The 19,064-nt window shown below is 51.6% G+C and overlaps 1 protein-coding gene across 1 annotated transcript in view; it reads left to right on the forward strand.

The window, feature by feature from the left end:
* Copg1 (coatomer protein complex, subunit gamma 1) overlaps positions 1 to 19,064 on the forward strand; it is a 33,126-nt gene that overhangs the window by 12,187 nt on the left and 1,875 nt on the right. The window contains exons 15-23 of the mRNA XM_005386999.2: positions 7,844 to 7,919; positions 9,420 to 9,523; positions 9,882 to 10,007; positions 10,185 to 10,253; positions 12,695 to 12,837; positions 13,088 to 13,259; positions 13,741 to 13,838; positions 16,169 to 16,307; positions 16,552 to 16,650. Of these exons, the coding sequence (XP_005387056.1) occupies positions 7,844 to 7,919; positions 9,420 to 9,523; positions 9,882 to 10,007; positions 10,185 to 10,253; positions 12,695 to 12,837; positions 13,088 to 13,259; positions 13,741 to 13,838; positions 16,169 to 16,307; positions 16,552 to 16,650 (1,026 nt within the window). The remainder of the gene's footprint in view (positions 1 to 7,843; positions 7,920 to 9,419; positions 9,524 to 9,881; positions 10,008 to 10,184; positions 10,254 to 12,694; positions 12,838 to 13,087; positions 13,260 to 13,740; positions 13,839 to 16,168; positions 16,308 to 16,551; positions 16,651 to 19,064) is intronic.

The raw sequence follows: 19,064 nt of genomic DNA on the forward strand, positions 1-19,064 counted from the left end.
GGCAAGCGCAAGGTCGTGAGTTCGGTTCCCGGTACCTGAGAAAAACCAAAAAAAAAAAAAAAAAAAAAAAAAAGAGCCAGGTGGTGCATGGGTATAATCCTAGCACTTGGGAGGCTTATGCAGGAGGATCACTGTGAGTTTGAGGCCAGCCTGAACCACATATTGCGTTCAAGGCCAGCCTGAACTACATAGTGAAAACTCCGTCTCAGAAGGCTGAAGCTTGACAGACATACAGTGACCTGCCCAGGGCCCAACAACCAGTGTCCCTTGCTGTCGCGCTCCTCTAGTACCATGCACTGGGGCTCCTGTACCATGTGCGGAAGAATGACCGCTTGGCTGTCAACAAGATGATCAGCAAGTTCACCCGGCACGGGCTGAAGTCACCCTTCGCCTACTGCATGATGATCCGGGTGGCCAGCAAGCAGCTGGAAGAGGAGGACGGCAGGTGAGCACTCCGCCTCCTCCCGCCAGTGCCCGCCTCGGTCCTCCTGTCGTGCTGAGCTGTCCCCAGCTTCTTGCTACCCCTGGGTCTCTTACAGCCGCGACAGCCCACTATTTGACTTCATTGAGAGCTGCCTGCGGAACAAGCACGAGATGGTAGTATATGAAGCTGCCTCGGCCATCGTCAACTTGCCGGGCTGCAGTGCCAAAGAGCTGGCTCCAGCTGTGTCAGGTCTGTGAGCATCCGTCACTCAGGAAGTGAGCTGAGGCCAGAGATGGGGGATAGAGGAAATGCCGTCAGTAGGCCCCTGTCTAGGATGTTAAGGAAGCAGCACACGTTCAGCACTTATTCTTGGCCGAGCACCCTGTGGGGACTTTTGGAGTAACACCCTGTGGGGTGTTACTTTTGGAGGTGGGCTATCTTCAGGATTATCTTACACCAGAGAGCCGAGGTGAGCCAAGTGTGGGGGCACATACCTACAGGTGAACCCTTATGGGAGGCTGAGGCAAGAGGGTTACAAGTTGGAGCCCAACCTAGGCAATTAGCAAGCCTGCAAGGCCTGTCTGAAAATTTAAAAAATGAAAGGAGCTGAGGGGTATAGATCGGTGTGAAGGCTCTGGGTTCCAATCCCCAGTACTTTGAGGAAGGAGGGCTCAGGGTGGAGCCTGGACTGAGCTGTCCCAGGTGAAGGGGACGGCAGAGAGGGGTGGTTTTGAACCAACCCTGGATCCATATGATTGGGTATGAGTCCTGGCCCTGCCCTTCGGGTGGGTGACCTGGATGGTCACCCATCTTCTCCAGTCTCCAGGCCTCGCCTCCCTCTGCAGCACATGTGACAGTCATGCCTGTTGCCCAGGGTTGTTGAGGTCTGCACAGATGGTATAGCACGGTGCCTGGCCCCGTGGCAGACATGGTGGACTTGAGTGTGGCTGCTTGCTGTGCTGGCCCCTATGGATGAGGCAAGTCTGACCACAGGCCCTGCATTAGGAGAGTGACGGGCATGGGAAATGTGCGGTGCTCGGGTTGGTGTGTTCGCTGGGTGTGCAGAGAGGGTGGAGGAGGAGAGGCCCTTTGGGGTCTGGGTCTGGATTCTGAGGGCAGGAAGGAGGAGACAGCTCGAGCCAGGCCCCGCTGGGGAAAGCAGAGATGCTATGACTGGAGAGTTAGATTTTCAGGTCGTAGGGCTGATTGGAGCCAAGTGTAGTGGAGCACACCTCTCATCCCCACGCTCTGGAGGCTGAGGCAGAAGGATCTTCGTGAGTTCGAGGCCAGCCTGGGCCATATGGTGAGACTATCATTAAAACAGCTGGGCATGGTGGCAAATGCCTGAAGTCCCAGCACTCAGGAGGTTGAGGCAGGAAGATTGCCATGAGTTCAGTCCCAGCCTGGACTCCATAGTGAGTTCTTTTTTTGTGTGTTTTTGAAACAGCGTCTTGCTCTGCAGTTCAGGCTGGCCTTGAGCTCACTTTGTCGCCCAGGCTGGTCTCTAACTTGCAGCACTCCTCCCGCCTCAGCCTCTGTAGTGCTGCAATTACAGGTGTGCTCCACCACACCTGGCTTTCCCATAGTGAGTTCAAGATCGGCCTGGATACACAGTGAGACCCTGTCTCAAACAACAAATCAAAACCCCAAAAATAAAAAAGAATGATTGAACACCTCCCCATCCTTGTTTTTTGTTTTTTTGGTGTTTAGAGACAGGGCCTCATTGTAACCCTGGCTGGCCTTGAATTTAAGGTGATCCTCCTGCCTCAGCCTCACCAGTGCTGGGATTACAGGTGTGTGCCACCACACCCAGCTGGACCCCCGTGTTTTTCTAATAATCCCTGTAGTAATGGTGTAAACGTGGTCATGCAGAGAGATGGGGCTCACGTCTGGAGGGAGAAGTCTCCCTGTCCCCTTGCAACTAAACAGGAGAACTGGACAAGTACGTTCACTGATCTGTGTGGTCATCCTGTTCTTACTGTGCCCCCTGTTTGTAGGGTAACAGAAATGATAAAGTAGAGCTTTCAAAATAGGAGTGCTCTTATTTTAAATGGAAAAGACAAGTTAAAATATACAAGAGAATTAAAGCCCAGTAACGGATAAAGGAATGTGGGTATTCCAGAAAACTGGTCTGAGTTGCTACCGTTGCTGAGTGTGAGATTTGGCTCTGAGCTTCTTGGGAACAGGGCAAAGAGGGATTTGCTCCCTGATGTTGCTCTCCTAGAGATGGAAAATAAACTGGTCCTTTGTATATTTGTTTAGCCATGCTGGATGTTGAACTCTGGGCCTTAGCACTGAGCCACCAGCCTTTTTTTGTTTGAGATAAGGTCTTGCTAAGTGACCCAGGCTGGGCTGGAACTTTCAGTCCTCTTGCCTCAGCTTTCTGGAGCTAAGATTGCAGGCATAACTTTATTTATTTATTTATTTCGCAGTGTTGGGAATCTAACCAAGTGTTGCTATATCACAGAGTTACATCTCTAGCCTTTTTTGTTCATGTTTTAAATTCTGAGACAGGGTTTTCCTAAGTGATTCAAGTCTAGGTTCAAACTTCCAATCCTCCTGCCTCAGCCTCCCAGGTAACCAGGATTACAGGTTAATGCCACCATGCCCACTGAAATTGGTGGCTTAAGAGAGGACTTTGTTCTTCCATCCCCAGCACTTTTGGGGGAGCTGTGCTGCTTCCTGTGGATACCATGGGAGAGGAGTGGAGTTTCATTTCCCAGTGGCCAATCCTGGGTTCTAATCCCACACTGCCACCAGCTGGCTGCCAGTCTCAGGGCACTTAAGCTGCTTTGCCCCTCCTGCTTCAGCCTCTTTCTCTAGAAAGGAAGATGGTAGTCACTGCTGTCCCCTCTGATGTGAGGAACCAGCGACACAGGGCTGGCAGCCACTGCCCCTGGTGCCGGGCATGGGCTCAGTAGGCATAGCTGGTGCCTATGCCTGGGATCCCTGGGCTGTGCTAGCAGCTTGGGCTGGTGGGTGAGGGAAGCGACGGGTGGAGAAGGCGAGCTGAGCTGAGGTTGGCTGTGGCCCACAAAGGGTGTGATCCCCCTTGACTCTGCTGTGTAGCCCCCTGCATCTGTCCCCTGTGTCCCCACAGTGCTCCAGCTCTTCTGCAGCTCCCCCAAGGCTGCGCTCCGCTACGCTGCCGTCCGCACTCTCAATAAGGTAGGAGTGTGGGCTCCGGCAGACCTGGTCCCCGTGAGCCTTGGGACACTGAGACCAGACCACACCCTGCACAGGGAGTGACAGATGGGTTCTGCCCTGTCTGTCCCTGTCCTCCCCCAACCAGGTAGCTATGAAGCACCCATCTGCCGTGACGGCCTGCAATCTGGACCTGGAGAACCTGGTCACAGACTCGAACCGCAGCATTGCCACGTTGGCCATCACCACGCTGCTCAAGACAGGCAGCGAGAGCAGCATCGACCGCCTCATGAAGCAAATCTCATCTTTCATGTCAGAGATCTCCGATGAGTTCAAGGTACTGCGATGGGCCGGGCCAGGAGGCTTGCGCCTCCTGCTGCGGAGGAACCTGGGGCAGGGTGTCACCCTGTAGATCCTCAGCCCTGGGGACAAGCACAACCTTGCTTCCTTCGTCCCTCCACGTCAAGTATTTATTAACCACTTGCTGTCCACTGTATAGAGTTTTAGGAGAAGGGAACATAGCAGTGAACAGGATGAGAATCTGCTTTCATAGAGCTTCCTTTTTCTGGGCATGTAATCCTAGCACTAGGAGGCTGAGGCAGGAGAATCCCCAGGTACGAGGCCAGCCTGGGCTATGTAGTGAGTTGGAGGCCAGCCTGAACAACACAGCAAGACTGTCCCCACCCACCTATTGAAAAGAGCTTTGCTGTCCGATGGATAAGCCATCAAGTAAACAAATGAGTGAACTCGAGCTGGGCGTGGCGGTGCATGCCTGTAATCCTAGCACCCGGGAGAGTGACACAGGAGGATCGCCACAAATTCCCGACCAGCTTGGCCTTCGTAGTGAGTTCAAGGCCAACCTGGACTACACAGTGAGATCCTGTCTAAAAAAATTAAAGAAAAAAAACCCAAACAGGTGAGCCAGGTGATTTCAGGCATGGGTGATGCCTCAGAGAGAACCTAGAAACACAATTGAGGTTGCTGGTGAGGGCAGGGCTGGGAGCTCCCACGTGAGCCATCTGCCTGGTGGCTGGGGAATCTCGGGGTCCCCCGCATGCCTGTGCAGCCCCTTCTCCCTGCCCTGGTGTCACGTCCGGAACCGGGTCCTGCCAGTGCGGTGGGGACACGTCGTTGGCACTCAGGAAATGAGTCCCAGAGCTACCTCTCATGCCTGTCTGTCTGGCCCAGGTGGTGGTGGTCCAGGCCATCAGTGCCCTGTGTCAGAAGTACCCTCGGAAACATGCTGTCCTCATGAACTTCCTGTTCACCATGCTGCGGGAGGAGGTAAGGTGGGGCTAGTGGGGACCTGCCAGGTGTCCTACAGGGGCGGGGGCAGCCTGGCTGCTGGCTGCAGGCTCCTTGGGTGAGAGCTCCTCTCTGTGGGTGTGCCGGCCAACCCGTTAACCTGCTGTTTTCCTGGTGCCTGCGGCCCTTTAATCACTCCTGCATGGATAATGTAAGCGTAATCGCAGTAATGACACTCTGACTCACTGGCTTGAGGTAACGCTTGTGCCCGAGATGAGTAAACACGTTCTCTGCTGGTGGAGTCAAGCATGGAAATATGAGGGCTGTTCCACGAGCTCCCAGGGTGGTTTCTTGTGAAAGCAGCATTCATAATGTGGCACTAGTGCTGTGTTGGTTCCTCATGTGGATTAGTGATTGCACTTGTTAGTGTCTCAGCCAGACCCATTCATTTCCCAGGAGCTGAAGCAAATTTTCACAGAGTAGATTTGGTCCCCAAGGATCCAGCGCTAGAGGAGACACTGTTCTCAGTGTCTGGGGTGTCCAGGGACACCAGGAGAGGAGGGCACTGACGCTTTGTGAGCCCTCACTTCCTGGGCCTGGCCTTTCAGAGATGGTATGGACTGTGCAGTCCTGTGACCTTCCCAACCTTACGTGTCCCTGAGTTTTAAATACTGACTACTAATTCAAAATATCTAAAACTGTACACTCTGTGAGGCAAGTGGTATTGCTTAGTTCTGAACACATTAGATGTCCCAGCACTTGGGAGGCTGAGGCAGGAAGATCACCATAAGTTCAAGGCCAGCCTGAACTACATAGTGAGACCCTGTCTCAAAAAACAAAAACTAAAAAAAAAAAGAAAGAAAAAAAGAAATGCACACCTTAGATGGCTTTAGCACAGGTGTGAAAAAGCTACTAGAACCCAATAACATATTAATCAGCTGTGAGACTTGTAAGACTGATGATTTTCTAAAGTCAGTTATGACTAAGTGAGCCAGGCATAGTGCTGCATGCATGCCTGTAATCTCAGCACTTAGGAGGCTGAGGCAGGAAAATCACTGCAAGTTCGAGACCAGCCTGGGCTACATAGTGAATTCAAGGCCAGCCTGGAAAAAAAATGAGAAAAAAAAAAAAATCAAAGCTAGGGGATTTATTTAGACTTTTCCTTGGTAACAGGTTGGTGACATCAAGTTCAGGAGGGACTTCCTGTTAGGATGGCACTATCTGTTAACCCGGGACTGCCCCCCAGAGCACTTCTGTTGCTGGGTTACATGCCTAGTGCCTCTGGCCTCTCACTTGTCACCTCTCATTAAACTGCACAGTGTTAGCCGGAGTGGTGGCGCATGCCACCACTAATCCCAGCACTTGGGAGGCTGAGGCGGGAGTGAGCTAAGGCTAGCCTGAACTGCATAGTGAGACCCTGTCTCAAAAAGACCAAAAAAAAAAAGTACATAGTATGTATGTAAGCCTCATCACTATCCATCTTGTGACTTGGACATTTTCAGCAGAAGCTCTGTCCCAGGTAAAAACTAGCTGTTTGTCCTCCTCCTCCCAGGCCCTGGGCCACCATTCCATTTTCTGTCTCTGAACAGCTTGTCCAGGTGCCCTGCCTGAGTGGCACTGGACAGGCCTGGTCTCTTCCTGCCCATTTTATTTCATGTCATATCACGTTCAGGGTTTCTGCAGATTACAGCCTGTGCTGGAATACCGCTCCTTCTTAAGGCCTGGTGGGTGGAGACCACAGTTCAGGATCTTTGCCCCCCTGGGTGGTCACTCAGGACACTTCCACATTTGAGTTGCTCCGATTGACACCTGTTTGCCACCTGTCTGGCTCTGCTCGGCTGGGCAGGGCGCACAGTGGAAGTGGAATTGCTGGGTCAGTGATGGTTCTGTGTCTGATCCTTTGATGCAGCCCGTTCTGCCTGTGTCTCATCCCAGTCAGGAAGAAAAGCAGGCTCTGAAATGTTCCCATTAAACTCTTCCTGTTGGCATCGGAAGGGCCCCATGTGCACCCAGGCCAGAGGCTGAGCCCCAGTGAGCCGGGCCTTGAGGCCTCATGTGGCCTGGCATTCCTGGTCCCAGGCCTGGCCAGGCTCCGGCTCCAGGCTCAGCTCCATCCTCCCTGCAGGGCGGCTTTGAGTACAAGCGCGCCATTGTGGACTGCATCATCAGCATCATCGAGGAGAACTCGGAGAGCAAGGAGACCGGGCTGTCTCACCTGTGCGAGTTCATCGAGGACTGTGAGTTCACAGTGCTGGCCACGCGCATCCTGCACCTGCTGGGCCAGGAGGGGCCCAGGACCAACAACCCCTCCAAGTACATCCGCTTCATCTACAACCGCGTGGTGCTGGAGCACGAGGAGGTCCGGGCAGGTGCGTCAGGGCCAGGCGGGCGGGGCTCCCAGTTCCTTGTGCTCAAGGGAGTGGCCCAGCAGAGGGACCTGCATGCTGCGTCCTCACCTTGTAAGCTGATTTTATATCACTGTGGAAAGGACTTTAGATGTCATCTGCTTAAGTGGTAGGGATGTAACCTCTGCTGTAAATGGTTGGTTTTTTTTTTTTTTTTTGTCTTTCTGAGACAGGGTCTCCTATGCAGTTCAGGCTGGCCTTGAGCTCACTTTGTAGCCCAGGCTGGTCTCAAACTTGCAACGATCCTCCTGCCTCAGCCTCCGGAGTGCTGGGATTACAGGCGTGCATTGCCATGCTGTTTGCAACCAGCCTCTTCTTACCTTAATTTTGTTTATAATTTTTTCGTTTTTATTCCACCCCATTGGGCAGAATTTTTTCTTTCAGCAGCTGATACTCCTTAAGCAGTGGTTGTTTCCTCATCTGGTTGTGAATGGAAGTGGAGAAGCCTGACGCTGTGGGCGGTTCCTTGGCCCTGTCACAGCAGTGTGGATGTGGCTCCTGGGGCCTGAGCTTAGGAGCTGCTGGCAGCACTGGCTCCCGCCCTGTGAAGCACATGTGGTGCTGGTGCCCGTGGCTCCAGGGCTGACCTAGTGTGGCACCCTAACTGCCTTTGCTTTCTGCGCAGGTGCTGTGAGTGCTTTGGCCAAGTTCGGAGCCCAGAATGAAGAGATGCTCCCCAGCATCCTGGTGCTGCTGAAGAGGTGAGTCTAGGCCTGGCCTGGGGGACAGCGTTCCCTCGGGCAGGCAGCTTTCCTTTGTCTTTTAATGAAGAGGGGAGAAAATGTACACAGCTGTTGATTATATGAAAAAAATAATAAAAATAGAAAAGCAGTGTGCAAGTCCTGTCTATTTATAACTGGAGTACCCCATTTTAAAAAATAGTTTCATTAGGCGAGCGAGGTGGTGCACACCTATAATCCCAGCACTCCAGAGGCTGAGGCAGGAGAACTGACACAAGTTCAAGAACAGCCTGGACTACATAGCAAGACCCTGTCTCAAAAAGAAAATAAATAAATAAAAATTTATTTATTTATTTTGTTGGTACTGGGAATTAAACGCATGACCTGACACTTGTCAGGCAGGCACTGTGCTACTGATCTATATCCCCAGACCCAAAATTTAAAATGAATAAATTTAAAACATTTCCTTCACTCCCCAAAAGAAACTGTCAATCTTACAGCCACTCCTCCCCCTTTAATCTCTCCTGTCCTATGCAAGGAGTCTGTCTTTTATCCTTATTTTTATTTATTTAAAAAAAAATTTTTTTTTTGAGACAGGGTCTTGCTGTATACTTCCAGCTGGCCTTGAGTTCACTACGTAGCCCAAGTGATCCTCCTGCCTCAGCCTCCTAAGCATTGGGGTTATAGGTGTGCAGCACCACACCCAGCTTAACCGTATTTTTAAAGTGTATTCCTATTGTAGCATGCACCAGTACTTTAGTCTTTTTTTTCTTTCCGTCCCTTTCCTTTTTCCCCTATGGTAGTGAGGGCTGAACCAGGGCCTTGTATATACTCGTAAGTGCTCTACCACTGAGCTACCTTCCTTTTTTATTTCTTATTTTGAGACAAGGTCTTGCTATGTTGCTCAGGCTGGCCTCAAATTTACAATCCTCCTGTTTCAGCCTCCTGAGTACCTGGGATTACAGATGTCCACCACCACATCTGCCTTTTTTTGTTTCTTTGTTTTAAGAGACAAGGTTTTACAGTGTTGTCCAGGCTGGCCTCAAATAATCCTACCGTCTCAGCCTCTGAAGTAACTGAAACTAGAGGCACATGACACCATGGCCAGCTATTCCTTTCTGTTACCAAATTTTTCATTCTATAGATAGATCACATTTGGGTTATTTCTGTTCTGGGGCTGTGACCAGCAGTGCTGCTGTGAGTGTCTGTGTCCAAGTTTTCATGTTGAAAATAGGTTTTCCTGCCTCGTGGGGAAGTGTTTCCTGACAAAGGCTGTTGGACAGAGGTGCCGCCTGCACTGGGGATGGAACCCAGGCCTTGTGTGACCCCTGAGCCATACCCTGGCTCTTGTGTGTTTTGATGCCCAGGTTCAACAGTTGCTGTGTCTCCCACTTCTGGGAACTGGGCTCAGTTTCGGGAGACCTGCTCCCCTCCCCCGTCACCCCCTGTGGTGCCCTGCTGTGGGTCCTTCCTGCTGTCCCTGCCAGGCCCTGTCAGGAACACTCTGTATCCTGGCTGCAGGTGTGTGATGGACGATGACAACGAAGTAAGGGACCGAGCCACCTTCTACCTGAATGTCCTGGAGCAGAAGCAAAAAGCACTCAATGCTGGCTACATCCTAAACGGTGAGTCTGGGGCGTCTGTGACCCACGTCTTCGGCTCTGTGTGCAGAGGAATCTGAGACAGACATGACTGAATTTGCCTGGCGACCCCATGGCTTTGCCATGACCTTGGGGGATGCAGGGTCATGAGAGTGGGAACAGCCCAGTAAGTGGGAATACTTGTCATTCATAAAAACTCGTGTCTTCACACAAGTTTACCTTTGGGTAAGTCACTTTGTATCTGTGTTTATTCACCAAGCAGGGGCTGAGAGGGTTAATGGATTTGCTTCCGGTCAGACTACTCCCCTTCCACAGTGGCTCCTCTTGTCCTTGTGCTTTCTGTTGTACTGTGGTGTGGTGACCTTTCTCCGCTGGCCTCTAGGTCTGACTGTGTCCATCCCTGGGCTGGAGAGGGCTCTGCAGCAGTATACCCTTGAGCCATCGGAGAAGCCCTTTGACCTCAAGTCTGTGCCCCTGGCCACCACGCCCATGGCCGAGCAGAGACCAGGTGAGGCCAGGGTCCCTGGAAGGTGGCATTGGCTGCCAAGCCTGGAACTTCACCAGGGGTGGGCAGAGTCATCACTCTGGGGAGTTGGAATTTATAATATGTGAGTAACAGTGCTGGGCAGTGCCCCTGCCGCCCATGCCTGGAGCTGTTGGTCACTGTATGTGTCTGTTCCTGCAGAAAGCGCCCCCATCACAGCCACCAAACAGCCTGAGAAAGTGGCAGCCACCCGGCAGGAGATCTTCCAGGGTGAGTAAGAGTGCCCTGGCCAGCCAGCAGGGACAGTACGGGGTCCCTGCCCTCCAAGGCTTAATATACTCATCTCATGGACCAGGATTAACAGTGAGCACTTCAAGCTAGCCATGGTGGCAGACACCTGTCTCCCAGAAACTCAGGAGGCTGAGGCAGGAGGATTGCCCCAAGGTTGATGCCAGCATGAGCTTTTTTTTTGGTGCGGGGGAGGTGTTTGTAAGCTTTGAGCTATATAAGTAAGACCATTTAAAACAACAACAACAACAACTGTAGAGATCAGCACAAGAGTAAGAACTGGACAGGGTCTCTCTGGTTGTCAGCACTTCTGGCCTGCAGGGAGGTTGTTAGGTCCAGCTGGTGTCTAAGGAGTTGGAAGCTCCAGCAGAGAAGGTGGTTTGCACAGGTAGAACATGGAACAGGTTGGGATTCGGGTTCAGATGGAAGTGGCTCCGAGCTGCTCCCGGGAGCCCCGCCTGGCCAGGATGTCTGGCTGAGCCCCAGTGGTCTCAGAGACACCGGCACATTTTAGATTCCCTATGTTCGAGTCACATGTCCCTCCACCCCTCTGAGGCTGGTGTGTCACGGCAAGTACCCTACTGCTGAGCCCCAGCGCCCAGCAAGGCTCCCATCCTGCAGGGGAGAGGCTGTGTCGAGGGCTGGGCGGGGCTGCACCTCATTCCTCTGTGCAGGGCCCGCCTGTGCCTCCTTCCGAAAGCCCGTCCTGCTCTCCTCAGCGCCTCACTTCCGCCTGCTCTGATCCTCTGTGGGCTGCACAGCTCTCCCTGCCATCTGGCCACGTTGCATGTCTGCCACAGCGGTGGCTCAGTGCCCACCTTCTTCTCGGTGGTGCCCGTCACCCATGAACCCCCCTTCTCCATCCCATTCCAGAGCAGTGTCTCCAGTTAATATGTTACCTTCCACACCCACACAGTGGCCTGAGGTGACTGGGCGCTCTGGGTCCAGCTGCCGCTCCTACACAGTGCCACAAGCCTCAAGGCTTAACACAGGTGGCCCATGGCCACAGAGCAGGGAGAGCACAGTGGACGGCCTTGTAGGCAGAGGCTGCAGCAGCCTGCAGGGAGGGCCAGGACTGTGGTGGTACCCAAGGCCTGGGTCTGGCCCTTGGCTATGGTGTGCCAGTGTTGGCTTCACCCAACATTGTAGGCCTTTCCAAGTTGGCTCTTTGGCAACATGCTCATTCTGAGGTCATGCTTCGTCAACTACTTAGGTAGTTTGCTTGCTTGCTTTTTCTTTCTTCCTTTCTTTCTTTCGTGTGGGTTTTTTGTTTGTTTTGTTTTTTCTTTTTGAGACAAGGTCTCACTATGCAGTTCAGGCTGGCCTTGAGCTCACTTTGTAGCCTAGGCTGGCCTTGAACTAGCAACGATCCTCCTGCCTCAGCCTCCCAAGTGCTCGGATTACAGGCGTGTGCCACCATGCCCAGCTTCATGTGGGTTTTGAGTCAAGGCCTCGATATGTTATCCAGGCTGACCTTGAACTCATGGTGATCCTCCTGCCTCAGCCTCCTGAGTGCTAGGATTATCGGCATGCTACCTACGATCACACCTGGTAGCTGTTGGTCTTCACTGGCCAGTGTAAAGGGTCAACTTGTTCTTTGCTGACAGTGTACCTCACCTTCCTAGTCTTTTCCTGGTTCCCACCTTCTTTTCAAGAATACTTGCTACGTCTCCAAAGGTGAAGGAAGCTCCTGCAGGCATTAGGCCCAGGACAGTGGGGTCTTCCTGCTGGTTTTGCTTCTGACGTCTTCCAAGGACAGAAGAGAGGAGACATCCCTGGGGGGTACTATTTGAGCACGTGAGTGAGACACAGACCTGTTCAGGAAAGAGCAAGTAGTCAGTGGTGTGTACACTGCATGTGTCTCATGTAGGCAGAAGACCTTGAGAATTGGCCGTGGGATTTGCATAGAAACCATCATACATAGGTGTGGCCATGCCCACCGGGAATCCCAGCACTCGGGGAGGCAAGGCAAGAGGATTGTGAGTTCAAGTCCAGCCTGTGCAACTAATGAGTTACTGTTTTAAAGGGATGGGACAGCCAGGCATGATGGGACAGCCGGGCATGGTGGTACATGCCTATAGTCCTAGCAATTGGGAAGCTGAGGCAGGAGGGTCACTTCAAATTCAAGGCCAGCCTGGGCTACATAGCGAACTCAAGGCTAGCCTGAACTACACAGCGAGACCTAGTCTCAATAAACAAACAAGGGCCGGGGATTTAGCTCAGTGGCACAGCACCTGCCTGGCAAACTCGAGGTCCTGAGTTTGATTCCCAGTACAAAAACAAACATACACAACACCAGGAAGGGCTGGGAATGTAGCTCAGTGCAAAGGTTCTAGATTCAATCCTCAGTAATTCCAAAAAAAAGCATGCTCAAATTGGCCTGGCAGTGGAGAAACTAAGCACATGTGGTGTGTGGGTTTTAGAGCAGTTGGCAGCAGTGCCAGACTTCCAAGGGCTGGGGCCCCTCTTCAAGTCCTCGCCTGAACCCGTGGCCCTCACCGAATCGGAGACGGAGTATGTCGTCCACTGCACCAAACACGTCTTCACTGAGCACATGGTGTTCCAGGTGAGCTGGGTGGGATGGCCGCCGGGGTCCCAGGACTGGGTCTGGTAGGGTCCTGGCACCCCCGCACTCCTGGCACTGCTGAGGTTGACAGCAGAGTTTGTCACCAGCAGGAACTTCCCCCCAAACTTCCTGACACAGGACCTCCCTGGGAACACAGGAAGGAACACGGAGCTGAGGGCAGCACCTAGGTGGGGAGAGGCGGGGCCTCTGGGCGGGAAGGAGGGCCTAAACTGCCCTGTCCCCCATCCAGTTTGACTGTACAAACACCCTCAACGACCGCACGCTGGAGAACGTCACTGTGTACCTGGAGCCCACCGAGGCCTACGAGGTGCTCTGCTATGTGCCTGCCCGAAGCCTGCCCTACAACCAGCCTGGCACCTGCTACACGCTGGTGGCTCTGCCCAAGGAAGACCCCACAGCCAGTGAGCCCCTCAGATGCCACCCAGCCTCCTGGGAGCCGTGGGAAGAAGCTAGGACTAAGTGCTTGTGTCCTGGATGGCCTCACTCCGTCCTCAGAGCAAACTCTGCCGCCCCCATTCCTAGAGAGGAAGCTGAGTCCCCTGCTCACTGTCTAGCCTGTGTTCAGAACCAGGCCCGCCCAGTCTGAAGGCAGTGTCCTCTCATTGTACCATGCTGTGTCTGAGATGGGCACAGCACACACTCAGTCCCATTCCCCGTGTCCCCGTGAGACCACCGGCTTCTTGCCTGGTGGTGGCCCTGCCTGCGACATGGTCGTCGCTATGTGGAATCATCTCTGTCTTCTCTCTTTCTTCCTTGCCCTGCAAGTTGTGGCCTCTGGCCAGCCTGCTGGGGTCAGGTGGCATGCCACAACTACTGCCCATCCAGCAGAGGCCTGGAGGGCAGGCCAGGGACACCCTGACCGCTTGGCCTCTCTTCCCGCAGTGGCCTGCACGTTCAGCTGCATGATGAAGTTCACTGTCAAGGACTGCGACCCCACCACCGGGGAGATGGATGAAGAAGGCTATGAGGACGAGTATGTGGTAAGAAGCGGCGTTGGGCCACAGAGCAGCTCCCCCTCCAGCAGCTACTGGCCAGACCGAGTTCTTTCCATGCTGGTTTTGGCTTTATGACTCCAGTTAGCCAGGTGTGGTGGCACACGCCTGTAATCCCCATACTAGGGAGACTGAAGCAGGAGGATTTCAAGCTCAGGCCCAGCCTGGGAAATGTATCGACTTAGCAAAACCCTATCTTGCAATAAACAGAAAAGGCTGGGAATGTAGCTCAGTGGGAAAGCTCTGAGTTCAGGGCCGAGTTCTGAAGGAAAAAGAAATGAAAGCATTTGTTTTTTAAACTTGTAAAAGAACATATTTATGTGCAAAACAAAAAAAAAAACTTGGCAAATCGAAAGCAAAGTATAAAGTAACAGGGAAACATTGCCCATGGTCCTTAGGCATCCCTTTTGTAAGCTCAAGTTCCTTTTCTTGAGGGGGCGGGTGGGATCTGAGAAGGGTCTCACTATGCAGTTCAGGCTGGCCTTGAACTCACTTTGTAGCCCAGGCTGGTCTCGAACTTGAAGCGATCCTCTTGCCTCAGCCCCCCCAAGTGCTAGGATTACAGGCGTGCGCCACCAAGCCTGGCAGAAGTTCCATAATTGAGGTCATTCTATATTTAATGACCCTGCTGTTTTCACTTGAAACTATGGTATATTTTTCTACCGTCATAGATACTCAGAAACACTTGCTTTATTTGTCTGCTTGTTTAGCACTGGTGGTAGAACCCAGGCAAGCACAGGCTCTACCCAGCCACACGCCTCGCCCTCGAATTTTAATGACTAATACACCCCATGTTATGCATAGATCCTCACTCGTTTGACCTTTCATTCCTTAACATTGGACATTTTTTTTTTTTTTTTGGTTTTTCTCTGGTACCGGGAACCGAACTCACGACTTTGCGCTTGCCAGGCAGGCGCTTTTAGCCACTGAGCTAAATCCCCAGCCCCCAACATTGGACATTTAAGCTTCTAAATCTTCACTGCCTTTTACAAAGCTGCATTAAACGTGTGGGGTACACATTTTCATCTGCATTTCAGATTATTTTTTTTTTTTTTGAGATAGGGTCTCACTATGTAGTTCAGGCTGTCATTGAACTCACAAGGTAATCCAGGCTGGCCTTGAACTCATTGACACTCCTGCCTCACCCTCCCATGGGGTTATTTGTTTAGAATAGATTCCTGTTGAGTCAGAGGGTGAGCATGATTTCAGGACTTCAGTTCCTGTTGTCACACTGCTTTCTGGGTAAATCAGACCCATCTGTTTGCTGGGCAGCATCGCATGCTCTGAATGAGCCCTTCCCACGCCGGTTCTCTGAGTGTGGACGGCTGCTGGTGCGGGGTCCCTCTGGGGTGGAGCCCTCTGGGGTGTGAGCACAGGCCCGGGGCAGTGCTATCGCAGTGCAGATCATGATGTTCAGGAACAGGGACCACCAGGGCTCCTCCTCAGCCAAGGGACAGCCGCTGTGGGGCACAGCTGACTTTCGTCCTGTGTCACCCTGGGGTCGTAGTTCAGGCGGCCACTCCTGAGCCCAAGTGGCCCTCAGACGCCAATCCCTGAGAGCTGCTCCCACTGGGTCTTGTTTATGTCAGCCCCAAACATCCACCCTCAGGGCTCCCTGAGGTTGTGTCTGATGGGACCTTCGGTCAGTGGGGCGGGGGGGTGGCAGTGTCAGGTTCCCAGTGGAGAGGGAGCTAGGTTATCAGTGTGTCAGGCCCAAAGATTACAGCTGAGAGGGGAGGGAGGATCTGCTGAAACAGAAATGGCCACTTCAGGGCGCAGTGGTGCATGCCTGTCATCCCAGCACTGGAGATGCGGAAGCAGGAGAATTGCCGTGAGTTCGAGGCCAGCCTACATAGTGAGTTCAGTGCCAGTCTGGAGTACATAATGAGACCCTGTCTCAGAAAACCAAAATCAACAAGAAGAATGACTGTTATTCCAGAGCCATAGGTGGTCTCCTCAGCGTGAAAGTCACAGGAGGCGGACTTGAGCACCCTGTGTAACCTGGACCCCAGATCCTCAAGGTCTGCCCTTGGTAGCTCAGGAATGGCATGGCTTACTGACAGAAATAGGATGCACAGGACCCTAGTAGATTGACTGTAGGATGTCAGGGAGTTTGGTGTTGAAGGGGCACCACTTGGCTCTCGGCATAGCAAGGACGGCTGCCCCGGCATGTCACTGTGTCCCCAGAGCCCGCCACAGCTCAGTACCAGGTGTGTACACCCTAGGACAGGTGGAAAGTTGAGGGCAGCGCCCGGTGTTAGATGCATACAGACGGCTCCATCCCTGGGAAACGGTGTCTGACTTCACCCACTCTCCAGCTGGAGGACCTGGAGGTCAGTGTGGCAGATCACATTCAAAAGGTCATGAAAGTGAACTTCGAAGCCGCCTGGGATGAGGTGGGGGATGAGTTCGAGAAGGAGGAGACATTCACGCTATCCACCATCAAGACACTGGAAGGTAGGGGCCCAGCTGTCTCCATCTCCTGCCTTCCAGACTCTTGGGTTGCTAATGGCTCTCCTCTCCTTCCTGCCTGAGCAGGGCCATTTCCCTGGGCCCCCAGCACCTGGGGACAGGATATAGGGCTTGGAGCTGGGGATAGAGCTCAGGCAGAGCATGTGCCCAGCCCGCACAGGCCCTGGGTTTGGTCTCCACTGCCACAAAAACAAGCTGCATGGCTGAACTCTGCTGTTTTGTCCGACAGAGGCCGTGGGCAACATTGTGAAGTTCTTAGGAATGCACGCATGTGAGAGGTCGGACAAAGTGCCGGACAACAAGAACACGCATACGCTGCTCCTGGCAGGTGAGCAGCACTTCCGGTGGGAGGGCTGGGGACCCCTCTGGGACACGAACAATTAGAGTCCACTGCTTCTAAAACTTGCATACTTGTAATCCCAGCACTTGGAGGCCAAAGCAGGAGGATCGCAAGTTCAAGTCCCACCTGGGCAACTTAGTGAGACCCTGTCTTGAAATAAGAAGGGCTGGGGATGTGGCTCAGTGCAGAGGCCCTGGATTCACTCTCCAGTACCACACAAAAGGAAAAAAAAAAAATTCCCAAAGTATAAAAAGACCCATGATGAGGCATCCTCCTTCCCTAGCTTCATTGCCCCCCACCCAGCTGCCCCTCCAGCAGGTGACCACCATTACTGTTGTAAATAATTGCCTGTGAATCATCCAGTCATTTTGTGGCTGTAAAAACACAGGAAGCTATAACCTCAGCTACTTGGGAGACTGAGGGAGGAGGACTGAGTGTCAGCTCAGCTTAGGCAACTTAGTGAGACCATGTCCCAAAATCAAAGGGCTGTGCATTAGCTCAGTGGTAGAGCAGCTGCTTTGCATGTCTGAGGCCTGGGTTCCATCTCCATGTTATGGAGATCCAATATTCTATTCCAGTAGAATATCCAGTAGAATATTGGATTTATTCATCCAATAGAAATGGAATACATTTCTTTGTTTAAACTCAGATGTTTATGTATAAATAGTATACACACTGTTCTGTGCTTGACTTTTTAACTTTATGGTGTACCTGGGAACAGACCCAGTCAATATATAGATCTTTCCTTTTTTTTTTTCTTTCCTTTTTTGTCTTTTTGAGACAGGGTCTCTCTATGCAGTTCAGGCTGGCCTTGAGCTCACTTTGTAGCCCAGGCTACTCTCGAACTTGCAATGATCCTCCTGCCTCAGCCTCCCGAGTGATGAGATTACATGCATGCGCTGCCATGCCTGGCTATATAGATCTTTCTTATTCTTTTATTTTTTAATTATTGTAGAATACATAACAAGTTAGACATGGTGGTACATACTTGTAATCCCATCATTCTGGGAGGCTGAGGCAGGAGAATCATACCTTTAAGTCCAGCCTGGAAATTTAGGAAATTAACCAGACTGTTTAAGAATTTTTAAAAAATATATAAAGAGCTGGGGATGCAGGTCAGTGCAAAGGCCTGGGGTTGTTTTCAGTACCACAAAAAAGAAAAAAAAAACTCACGTTTTTTGGAGGGGTTGTTACTGGGGATACCCAGGGCCTTTGCACTGACCTGCATCCCCAGCCCTTTATTTAATTGAATTTATTTTATTTTAACTATATTTATACTGGGGATTGAGCCCAGGGCACTGGGCCACATCCCCAGCCTTTATATGTATTTCAAGACAGGGTCTCATGAAATTACTAAGTTGTTCAGGCTGGATTTGAACTTGTAATCTACCTGTCTCAGCCTCCCAGAGCGCTAGGATTACAGGTGTGTGCCACCACACCTGGCTCAAATTCATTATTTTCTTTTTCAAATTCACTGTTTTTAAGTGTACAGTTCAGTGCATTTGGCACATTCACACTGTTGCGTCACCCTCACCAGCATCCACCTCCAGAACTTTCTCATTATCCCAAACTGCATAAACTTCTAATCCCTTTTTATGGCTACCTAGTAGCCCATTGTACAGATGTACCATATTTTGTGGACTCGGCCCCTACTGATGGACATTTAGTTGTTTCCAGTCTTTTGTTATCACAAATGATGCTATGATAACTAATCACATACGCACTTTATTTATTTATTTTTGTTTGTTTGGCTTTTCGAGACAGGGTCTCACTATGCAGTTCAGGCTAGTCTTGAACTCACTTTGTAGCCCAGGCTGGCCTCGAACTCGCAATGATCCTCCTGCCTCAGCCTCCTGAGTGCTGGGATTACAGGCCTGCGCCACCATGCCCGGTTACGCACTTTATTTTGCATATATACATTTTGATAAATTTGCAAGTGTGTCATTTTGATAAATAATTCCCAGTTGTCCTTTAAGACAACTTACAGGGCGCCGGGGATATAGCTTAGTGGCACAAGTGCCTGCCTGGCAAGCACAAGGTCCTGAGTTCAATTCCCAGTATCAAAAAAAAGAAGACAACTTATATACCTAGTGGGCATGGTGGCACATGCCTGTAATCTCAACATTTGGGAGGCTGAGACAGGTAGATTACAAATTTAAAGTTTGAGGCCAACCTGGGCTACGTAGTGAGTTCAAAGGCAGCCTGAACTACGTAGTGAAACCCCTGCCTCAAAAAAAAAAAAAAAAAAAAAAAGAAAAAAGAAGAATCCTATACCTTTCAAGTAACCAACTGCGGATACCATCAAAGTTTATGACTTTTGCCAGTCTGGGTGAAAAAACAGTATCTTCATGTAGTTTTAATGTCCATTTCTTCTGTTTGGGATGAAGTTAACCACCTTCCAT

The sequence above is a fragment of the Chinchilla lanigera genome, unplaced genomic scaffold (genome assembly GCF_000276665.1).
Source record: "Chinchilla lanigera isolate Chin_1 unplaced genomic scaffold, ChiLan1.0 scaffold00028, whole genome shotgun sequence".
Lineage (NCBI taxonomy): Eukaryota > Metazoa > Chordata > Mammalia > Rodentia > Chinchillidae > Chinchilla > Chinchilla lanigera.